Source organism: Photinus pyralis, unplaced genomic scaffold (assembly GCF_008802855.1).
Source record: "Photinus pyralis isolate 1611_PpyrPB1 unplaced genomic scaffold, Ppyr1.3 Ppyr1.4_LG3b, whole genome shotgun sequence".
NCBI classification, from domain to species: Eukaryota; Metazoa; Arthropoda; class Insecta; order Coleoptera; family Lampyridae; genus Photinus; species Photinus pyralis.
The window spans coordinates 25457037-25467777 of NW_022170510.1; the positions used below are offsets into that span (position 1 = coordinate 25457037).

The following is a 10741-nucleotide window of genomic DNA, read 5'->3' on the forward strand; positions in this document are numbered from 1 at the left end:
TTTCTAATAATGTTTCAGCATAGACGTTGAAAAGCACCGGTGACACTTCACTTCTCTTCAATCTTCACCTCTTCAATCTTCAGTTTCTTCCTCATTCACTCTGACCGCCACCTTCTGGTTTTTATAAAGCTCTCTCAACAGTCACTTTGTCAAATGCTTTCTTTGAATCTATGAAGCCTTTGACGTCCGTCATTTTTAGACAACCAATGGTGTCTCTTTTCTCTCGTCAACATTAGGAAACGGAATTTTGCCTGATGGTAGACAATGAAAAACGGTAGCTAGTCAATAACCCACGAAACTTCATCAGGCGCCCGTCTCTAAATATTTTAATTATTTTTGCAGCCTTCGAAAACTCCCGTCATTTAGAAGACGAGATTTGACCCGAGAATTACAATCAATAACGGATCTTAACTGGAGTACCAAATATTAGAATTTCAACTCTGCCAATTTTCATTATTTCATTCATTATTTCATTAAGTAATAATGATTGCCGGTAGCTAATCAGATATGTTGCAGCATGTGTCTGGTATCAAATGAAGCGCGCTTAATTACCATAAATTTTAAGCTTTTTTCCAGATTTTTGGGATAACAATTAACCGATCAATTAATTAAACATGTTTTAATTTTTGAACGTTATCACCCAAGTTCGCTGAGCTTTTTGGGAAACCCAGCGTTCCCTTCCTGACAGTGCCGAAATTTATAAAAGGGACGAATATAATTTACAGGGGATCCTTTTGCTTGTGCTTCAGGATAACGTGTGTATTTAGGCGTGTACCAAATAATTTTACATATTACAAAATAAAGCTTTTGTGAATATTTCTCTTGTTCACAGCTTATTCGGCAAAGATCACACGATAAACTACGTGACTATTTCACATAGTAGTGGCATACCACATATATTTATGCATTTATGGTCTATTCTCCTAGATCGAAAATTTACATTTTAAATATGTTTGACGTGAACCACACATCTACATAATATAAGCCCGTTAAAATTCTACACCAAACATCCATTATTTTATTTAAATACAAAACGCGATTCTTCTTATTAAACAATTAAACATTATTATCCGTGTGATGGTATTGAGTGCGGTGATCTAGTCTTACCCCTTTGAGCCCATTAATACAAGCAAATAGGAAAAACATGCAAATTATAAGATCTTCAAGATTATTTATTGCATGCTCTAGTGTAAACTAAATTACTTAAATTTAGAAGGTGCCGAATAAACTATTGTCGAGACTATTGTAGTTCAGGTGAAGATGAAGCTACTCGTAGTATTCACTTTATTCGTTGCAGTCTACACGAAAAAGGTAGGTATATCTAGATTCTAGATGAAATAAAATTGCCATTACCTTACCTCTTTCGTAGCTATCACCCGAAGTTATAAAGGTATGGGAGGGTATAGTTGCACCATTATACGATGATTGTGTCAAAATAACTAACGTAGATCCAGAAATACCAAAAACTATGTTTGAACTGGAGGATTTACCAAACGCAGATTCCTTCATTTGCTACATGAAATGCATCTATGATAAGTTGTCATTTTTGAAACCGAATGGCGAACTGGATCAAGACCAAATGCTAAAAGTCATCTATACGTTAAAACTAGAGGAACTCCAAAAATGTATTGCTGACACGCCAAAGTCAACAGATTTGTGCAAGAACACGCATGATATCGCCGCCTGTATTATACATCGTGTTGAAAATGATTAGAACTATGTCTGATTCGCTCTGTACAATACTAGATACCTATACATGTAATCGAATATCAATCAATTTATGTAGATATGTAGGGTAATATATGAGACAATCCTTTCAGTCATCAGCAGCTTGCAATCACTTTTATTTAGTAGTGTCACAGATTTATTGTAGTTAATCTGTGGTAGAGTAAATGGTGTTATCCTTTTCGATACTGTTATTTCCTTTTTAAAATTTTAAAACCAATAAAAAGAGTTTAGTACGATTACGCACCCCCTCCGAGGAAGTATGAAATTGATCTTAAGAGTTACTGATGTATATGATAATAATAATAATAATAATAATAAACTTTATTCGTGTAGTATTATCTGCTATACCTACTATAAACGCCAAAGGATTAAATTAGAATCCACCCTACGGTAAATTACAGTTAATTAATTTGACTTTGTTGGCGGTTCAACGCACATTTCCTAACGGTTCTCCTAAAACAGCCAACTTCCCACTACTTTACTTTTTCAATTGACACCCATCTCATGACGCTAACCTTTTTCACCAATAAACTAATTTTATTTATCCAATCAGATTACTTGGCTGTCAAATCGACTCAACGTGGAATAATTTCTAGGCGTAACGTAAGCGCCGTAATAGCACAGATTTAAGTATATTTAAATCTGTGGTAATAGATTGCACGAAATTCATCGCTCAGCTTTCAAGGTCAATCGTGTGTAATGTGTGCGCCATTTTTTCATTTTTAATTGAAAGTTAGAACGGAAAGCTGTATAACTGCGGTATATAAAACAATCGTTAACCGAACCTGTGCCGCTAGTTTTTGAGTTATTGTCGTGGGCGCTTTAATTCTGAACTGCAATTTCTAATAAAACCAGTAATAAGACGCATTTATTATGCGACAAGATGAACTTCGTCGTGTAATGAAAATTAATGGAAGGCGGATTTATGTTCAAGTTTCAAGTTTGTAAATCAAAACTGCCCACCTCTCTTGTGTATACAGGGGTGTTAATAGATCTACATTAAATCACATCTGGTAAAAAGTTTAAAGACAATTAATTCGTGCGTTTGCTACATGTTAAACCCTAAGTTATAAGGAAATTGTTTTGACATCCTCCTAATGCGGAACCACGATCGTATGCGGAACATTGGTCAATTAATCCAATGAACAAAAAGCTGAATCCCAGTTTGTTCCGGATTCTAATAAATTGTTAGACAACTTTCGAGATCAAGGTCATTTTATTTCAAAGGTTACTTGGTAACTATGTGGGCGGAAGCGGGAGGGACGGAATGTATACGTCATCGAGAATTCAGACATTGACGTTCGACGTTGTTTGTAGTCGCGCGGGTGCTTATTTTTCTTGAGTTATAGTTTATTTGTTTAAAATTTGTTGAATTTTGAAGTGCATAAGGACATGTATTAGCTGTAGATACCTGTTTGGTGCTATAATAAAGACATTTAGTTTGTGAATTTTGTGGAATTTCATAGCCGTGATTGAAAGGTTAGTTCATCAATTATGCACTTTTGTATGTTATAATTAAGTATTTTTTTAGATGAGTGGCGGTAACACTAAAATTCTTCATCCTGGTGTAAACAAAATCTCGGTTTTTACGTTTCCCAAAGACCCTACCGTTCTTAAAGAATGGGTAAGAAAATGGTGCACATCCGGCAGCAAACTAAAATGTGCTGCGCCCTCATTGGTCAAAACGGCCAACCGATGAAAGCGTAGCGTCCCTGGCCGCAAACGTTTAAAAGCAGAACCACGAACTCTGCAAAGTGCAACGCAATTTCTGCTTCGACTGCACTTCAAGAAACAAAAAGCTCTTCACCTGCAGAACCAGGTCGCCTTGCCAGCTCGACCTCGCGCCACACTCCATCAGTCAAAAGACCTGCATCTGGGCTCACTCCAACGACAGAGCTCACCGTGTGCACCTCGGTTACCATTTTGTACATACCATAAATATACATATTCCATAAAACGCAACTGCATTTTATTTGGCGTCATCCGCTAAGGAATGTTTAGAGTTTTAATTCCCAAAGCCTATGTATTAATACATACGGGTGGTTCCTATTTTGTAGAACGCGGAATTTCATCCATTTCCACCTCTAAAATGAATTTGATTACATTTTCACAAGTCCTCGTGCAATGTTTTCAAAGATGGAAGTCGATAAACTTCCAAGATTTCCAATATAAGATCCACCCTTATATACATATACCCATATAAATCCAAAAATATACTGCAGAAACTAAATTTTTTACCCCTTTTATTAGCATTGTAACCTATGAGCAATTTTAAATGTGTATTCTGGATGACGTTTTCCCGCCTTCAAAATGCAAGCATTCTATTGGTTTAGAGTTACGAGACAACCTTTCTAATAAAACAACCTTCTTTCGAGATTCCCTTTCGACGAGCAGTCAAGTTTACCAGGAAAGTGCGATTATATTGCACAACGTCACACCATTGAATTTATAACTATTATAAATTCAATGGTCACACCATCCAATTATCTGAATTTCACTTTGAACATTGATAAATGTAAGCCATTTTGAAGTCGATAGTTTTGAGAATTTTGTATAAAAGATTTTTTTTATATCGCTGTGAATTTAATTTTGATTATGTTTCGTTATTTTCCTAGATCGAGGATTTACAATTTAAATATGTTGATGTGAACCACGTACGCACGTACATCAATATATCAATTATGTTATTTAAATACAATACCTGAGATGTCTTGAATGAGAACCCTTTCAAGCAAATGGGAAAAAATGCAAATCATAAGCCGTATAAGATAATTTATATCGTTGTAAGTGCGTTTACAATTAGTTTTATTTAGACGATAACCAATAAAAAAATGCAGCTCATCATGAAGTTGTTCTTCTTATACCTCTCCCTCTTTGGAGTGCACACGAAGAAGGTACTTAGGTAGATTAAATTACAGTTGATTTTTAAGGCATGTTTGTAGCTAACGCCAGAAGTTATAAAAGTATGGGAGGGTGTAGTCGCACCTTATTTCGACGATTGTGTCAAAATGACGAACGTTGATCCAGAGATACCAAGAACTATGTTTGAGCTGGAGGATTTGCCAACCGCAGAATCTTTCGCTTGTTACATGAAATGCATTTTCGAAAAAATGTCATTTTTCAACTCGAATAACGAACTGGATCAAGACCAAATGCTAAAATCGATTTATATGTTAAAACCAGGAGAACTCCAGAGATGCATGGCTGAATCAGCAAACCAAACAAATGTATGCAAGAAAACACACGATATCAGCGCCTGTATTATACATCGCGTTGAAAATGATTAAGATATTTTCTATGCGTTTAAATTATGGTTTCGTTTTAGTACTATATTTCTTTAATGTCATAGTATATAGATCTGAGAAACTTTCTTTTCAAATGCTAATTCAGTACTCTGATGTAGTTACCTAGAATTATAATAAATAATTGTTTTTTCCAGCATATATTGCCTTTTGAACAAACAAGTTGTAAATCAGCATATGCATGATTAAAGCGCATTTTTGGTAATACAGGTCAGTATTTGATTAGCGAAGTTTAAAATTATCGATCTCACGAGTAATTTTGGCTGCGTTAAATAATTTAATTTTATTTAATTTCAATTGAGTGTACGTCTTTATTTTGTAAAACAAATCACAAAGTAAATACAATTTTTATACTGGTAGCGCTATCTAACGGTAAAATTATAGCACCTCCGAATACCATATCGAAATTATTTTCTTAAATTATCGATCTCACAAGTAATCTAACTCAAAATAGACTAGAGCCTGCACATCTACACTATAGCAGAAAGCTTTTAGTGAAAATGTGAAGTCTCTAGCTATTGTAGTTGCGGAGATCTGACCCGGACAGCCGGCCGGCCAGCCATAACGAATATAATAGCGTATTTTTTTCAAAAATGCGCTAAAAATATATTACGGCAAATCTTATGACGCCGACGGACGGATAAATAAATAAATTTTCTTGTATCATAACAATTTGTTGAATGAAAATAAGTATTTTGTTTTGCTGGCAACAATTACTCAAATTACTTACTTTTGCATTCAATGTTTTCATCAGTGAGCGATTATGATTGGGATAGTGAGAAATACGCTACATACGGAACAAAATACCTTTAAGTATTTTCTGCTTACTTTCAATAAAATATGTTTTACACACTCTATTAAAGAGAACCGATCGTCATTTTTATACAAATCAAGAAAAATTACAGTACCTTTACATATAGTGCTCCCTGGACACGATGGTTTTCTTACAGTACAAAATTGTACTTCCCTTATTCGAGTGAGAATGGATAATATAGGATGGATCTCCTTAAATACGACTGCCCGGGCTTTTCTGGGTTTCCTGCTCCCTTTTCGTGTGCAAATAATCGGGTAATGAACTTCTATTAAAGTCTGCTACTAAACCGCAGTCTGCTCTCACAATGTAAGTTATTGTTATGGCGCAAAAAACAATTTATGACTTGTAATTTCTTTTATGATAGTCTCTTCTGAGCTAAGTCCCCAAAACATTCGTGCGTTTTTTCAAATTCGACCACACGCAACCTTTCGAACGTGGACACAACAAAACAGTCACAACACTTTTCTCACAAAATGTTTGAAAATATTTGAAATTTTAAGATCCTTTGTGTGTCAACGGTTTTCGGATATAAATTCTTTTCAAAAATTACTACCCCTAATTGTTTATCCCTGCCCTATTATAGCTAGAAATGGTCGCTGGATTCCACGATTCTGCCTGGATGGTCGTCCGCGTAGACAGTCAGGGGGGGTGTCTCGTGTCTTCGGCATGTCCCGTACGTACAGAGAGAACAGCAACCATTGGGGTACTCCGGACGTTGCTTAGCGCTCACGCAATTTGCATCCCTTCAATGTATTTGAGGTATAATGCAACAATCTGGACCGTGGGTAAGGGGACTAAGGGGAGACCTGATTCCGATTATTTTCCACCCACAATCCACAGCAGCACGTTGTGCGTAACATTAAAATTTGGGATTATAAAAATAAGCCCATTGAAAACTGATTAAACTTCCAGAAAACATCAACCCCACCCACAACAATATAAATAAACTGTACATAAAACACACACACAAGATATCTGTACTTGATTTGCCGGTGAGTCGTTAGTACTTATACAATTTAGTAGGTTATTACATTGACAAAACTGTACATTACTAACAATACAACAGCTTCCAAGCAATCAACTAAAAAAAGGTGCATCCAAATTCTTCAAAACGTAATCTCTCAAGCGTAATCTTAAGTACGAGATGGTTTCAATTAACCACGGGGTTCAGCCCCCAATTCGACATGCACTAGAATCCGCAACGTTCTGTTAACAACAATTTTAAGTGAAGCTTCCTAATCTCGGCCAATAGTGCAAAGTTCGTCACCTGCGTGTGATCGAAACCAACAAAAACAAAACCTAGCTGAAATATACGGTCGTTCGCCGAATCTACAGACAACAAGAACGGCTTGACTGACTCGACAATCCCCAATCCGTTTTCTGCAATCCAACCAAATGGATGTCCCAATATCTAACCAATTTCACATTATGCAACAACTTTCAAGTGCCAACCAAATTAATAAATTACCATCTTAGAGGTATATTGCATCCAACCGTCATAGCGTCTCTCCTCGGCTGGGCCCTGCAGCCACCTCAGATCACCGCTTCCGCTACTTTGGCAATCGTCAACAGCAGGGTGATCGGGCGGTAGTTCTGTGGGAACGTCGTGAACTGGACCGGTTTCTGTAACATAATTATGTCGGCACGTTTCCACCGAGATGGAAAGTGCCGCAGTCTGAGTATCGTGTTAGAAATAAAAGCGAGAAATCTTGCGGCATGTTGATGGAGTACCTTGAACACCTTGTTCCGAATTCCGTCCGGTTCTGGCGCCCTTCTCGGGTTGGTCTTTTTGATGGCGTCGGAAAATTCTTCTTCGGTCGTACGGTTGGCCACCCCGCTTATTTGTCGACGCAGGGATCTCTCTGACCCTTCGGTTGCCGGTGTCGATAAAGTCTAGATCCGCGCTTTTTAGCAGTTGGGAAAAAACTGACGTTCTACATACTCCGTCGGCCTAATCGGCGTCCGTATACACCAGTCCTCCGACTCAAGAATATCGCAGGCGGTTTTCCCAGGACTCATTTCTGAAGTCGCGGACGGTGGTTTTGAAGTCTTTGGGACTCGGCTCCGTCTAACGGATCCCATGAACGCTAGAAGCGCGCTCTGGATCAGTTCGAGTTCTGAATTAGGCGACGGGTCAAAAAGCTTTTGAAAGCGCGAAGTTAAATATTAAGTCACGCCCCAGGAGTCTGTAGTCGGTCCGTGCGTTCCAAATCGTATTCATGTCAAGGGGGGCGGAACCAAACCCATTCTACATCGGAGCGGCGACGAAAAAGCATCTAGAAATCCTCGTGCACAAACACTCGATGTATTTATGAACGTTTTAGTTTAATCTCGTTGTAGGTTTTGCAGCTTTCTGTCGTATCTCCATTTTTTGTTGTTTGCCTCGTCGTATACTTATTGGAGATTTCATACTCAAGCGATACTTAATTTTGTGTAATTATGTAATAGCGATTTATCCACTTACTTGCGGTTTGCATTAAGTTGGTGTCTTTGTGGACCCCACTTGCTTGTTAAGTTTTAGAGCTGCGCCTGAAATTTCTTAATATATGAACGTATTGCAGTTCGCTTTATTTTTATTGAACAGGATAATACAATTGATTTTTTTTAGCACCTGACGGTCACCCATTGTACATTGAATTTAGTTCAGGTACCTATAAATAAAGTTGAATATTTCCGATCAATCCAAACTGTGTTCTTGTGAATGAATGTGGTTTAGTCATTTACTTTACAGGATTGTTTCACTTCAAACCTCCATTTATTAGTATCTCTGTTTATGCATTTTAAAACAATGCTGGTATGTTATTTTCTTGCAGTAACGGCATGCCATAAAGCAAATAAGTATCGTTTCGTAATTGAATAAAGATTATTGAGTTATTATTATTTATCCCTTTACCATTTCCTTAAGAGGTCAGAAGATGTACTATTCAGCGCGCATTACAGATTTTTTTATTACCTAACAAGAATATGTATAGGTATAATAATAATATTTAAATATAATTATTATAATTATAATATTTATAAGATGTATGAAAAATAGTTAGAGGTAAGATAGAGTAGAAGAATTATTTTGTAAGATCCGTTACATCTCAGAGGGCGGTTTTATGGGAGAATACTCCAGGTAACGAATATACCTTGTGATGAATGTTATAGGAGTAATAATATTCCAGAGTGGCCTTCTCCAATTAATATTGCAGTTCCCGAAATTTGTAAAGTTTAGGAGTCAAGTTGGATAGACATCGTTAGGGAAAAGATCTGTTTTTATTGATGTAATTAGGAAACTAAATTAATGGGAATCATTCTATGGTATTTCCACCCATCGGTTACGATTAACATCACCCAGTTTAGAGACTAATTTGTATGTCTCAATCTTTATCCGCGTGCGAATGTTGACTATTTTGGCTTTAGTTACAACATAAGTGTAAAGTAATAAATATTCCTAATGTTTGAATTGGATACGTGCAAATCGGTTTACTTACAATAGTGAGAATTTATTTAGAGCTAGCAGACAAATGAGAAAACAATTCAATATATTCTTGAGACTTTTTAAAATTATCACCATGGCCATTTGGTTTAAAACTAGGTCCATTGTGTAGAAATGGTTTATAAAGGCTTGCGCCGTAACTGTATGAACAACTTGGGTGAAGATGAAGCTATTATTATTATGTTTTCTTTTCATTGCGGTACATGGAAAAAAGGTAACTATGGTTAGGTAAGTACACCCAAATTTTTTAATTGACTTTTTTTAGCTACCACCGGAAATTACAAATGCTTGGATGAGAATAGTGACGCCTATTTACGATGACTGTGTGAAAATAACGAACGTACTTCCCGAAATTCCAAAAACGATGTTTGAACAGGACGAGTTACCGAAAGATAAATCCTTCGCTTGTTACATGAAATGCGTTTATGAAAAACTGTCGTTTCTAAAGTCAAATAACGAATTTGATAAAGAGGAGATGGTAAAGGAAATTTATATGTTAACTCCAGCGATGGCGCAATTATGTGTTGACGAATCAGCCATGGAACCAGATATGTGCAAGAAAATAAATATTATAGTCGGGTGTATTGCTAGAGAAGTAGTATAAGTATTTAGATACCATATAAAATATGTAGATCTCGGTATGATTAATAAACCATAGACACACGCTCCTTGTTTTCTTATTGACACTCATTTGACTTCTGCACGTAGCTGGTCAGTTTGACCCAAGTGGTGAAATACAGTCGTGTACCTACCTACTCGTCGCAAAAATATTTTTATTTCATACTATCTAGTAATCGCCGCTTTCCCAGACTGATTTGAGTCTGGTAAATCGTAAATTTTTACCAGACTGGAAATTTTGCCTAGCAACCGCAACTGACATCCATCTAAACGTATGGATTGATATTTGTCAAACTACTGTCAGATCAAACAAATCAAGTGATCGGCTTTTGCTTTTATTTTAATGTGTACCTACAACATTCTAATCAAAATGGTATTTTAATAGAAATAGAGCAGTATGAAAAAAATGTTTTACATTATTTGTATGTCAAATCAGTTTACGTTACTCGTTTCGAAATTCCTGCCTCAGCTATACGCTTCGGCAGTAAACATCTCACTCGTTAACGTAAACCTTGATTTACCATACTCATATGTAAATAACTATTGCAGAAGCGCGCCCTTATATTCCCAGTAATTATACAGGAAATACAGTAAATCTTCCGCCTCCAACGTAAATTGCTTAAAAACCGCGTATGTCATTTTTAGATCTACCATTGAAACAACTCTCAAATTTATTACCTACTTATTTACGGTTGTTATTTGCTTTATGTAGTACATGTGATGTAAACAGAATTATCGTTACCATTTCATGTATATTTAAATAGATTTTATTGCCCAAAGAAATTATAATCGTATCAA

At 36.4% G+C, this 10741-nt stretch overlaps 3 protein-coding genes across 3 annotated transcripts; all 3 read left to right on the forward strand.

The window, feature by feature from the left end:
- The first annotated feature begins 1168 nt into the window (after nucleotides 1-1168).
- On the forward strand, nucleotides 1169-1964 carry LOC116167275. Its single transcript, XM_031482597.1, has 2 exons — nucleotides 1169-1311; nucleotides 1370-1964. Exons 1-2 carry the CDS (start codon nucleotides 1261-1263, stop codon nucleotides 1712-1714), a joined length of 396 nt encoding a protein of 131 aa, XP_031338457.1. The 5' UTR covers nucleotides 1169-1260; the 3' UTR covers nucleotides 1715-1964.
- Nucleotides 1965-4462: 2498 nt separating this feature from the next.
- Nucleotides 4463-5186, forward strand: LOC116167399. The gene is made up of 2 exons (XM_031482754.1): nucleotides 4463-4622; nucleotides 4671-5186. Exons 1-2 carry the CDS (start codon nucleotides 4560-4562, stop codon nucleotides 5013-5015), a joined length of 408 nt encoding a protein of 135 aa, XP_031338614.1. The 5' UTR covers nucleotides 4463-4559; the 3' UTR covers nucleotides 5016-5186.
- Nucleotides 5187-9200: 4014 nt separating this feature from the next.
- LOC116167274 lies at nucleotides 9201-9989 on the forward strand. Its single transcript, XM_031482596.1, has 2 exons — nucleotides 9201-9539; nucleotides 9591-9989. The coding sequence occupies exons 1-2, from the start codon at nucleotides 9489-9491 to the stop codon at nucleotides 9927-9929; spliced, it is 390 nt and encodes a 129-aa protein (XP_031338456.1). The 5' UTR covers nucleotides 9201-9488; the 3' UTR covers nucleotides 9930-9989.
- The last annotated feature ends 752 nt before the right edge of the window (nucleotides 9990-10741 follow it).

What these genes read in the sequence shown, in the direction of transcription:
- LOC116167275 (XM_031482597.1), top strand. Translation starts at nt 1,261, where the DNA reads ATGAAGCTACTCGTAGTATTCACTTTATTCGTTGCAGTCTACACGAAA. An exon ending in TTGCAGTCTACACGAAAAAG is followed by an intron (nt 1,312 to 1,369) that starts GTAGGTATATCT and finishes CCTCTTTCGTAG; the next exon opens with CTATCACCCGAAGTTATAAA.
- LOC116167274 (XM_031482596.1), top strand. Translation starts at nt 9,489, where the DNA reads ATGAAGCTATTATTATTATGTTTTCTTTTCATTGCGGTACATGGAAAA. An exon ending in TTGCGGTACATGGAAAAAAG is followed by an intron (nt 9,540 to 9,590) that starts GTAACTATGGTT and finishes GACTTTTTTTAG; the next exon opens with CTACCACCGGAAATTACAAA.
- LOC116167399 (XM_031482754.1), top strand. Translation starts at nt 4,560, where the DNA reads ATGCAGCTCATCATGAAGTTGTTCTTCTTATACCTCTCCCTCTTTGGA. An exon ending in TTGGAGTGCACACGAAGAAG is followed by an intron (nt 4,623 to 4,670) that starts GTACTTAGGTAG and finishes GCATGTTTGTAG; the next exon opens with CTAACGCCAGAAGTTATAAA.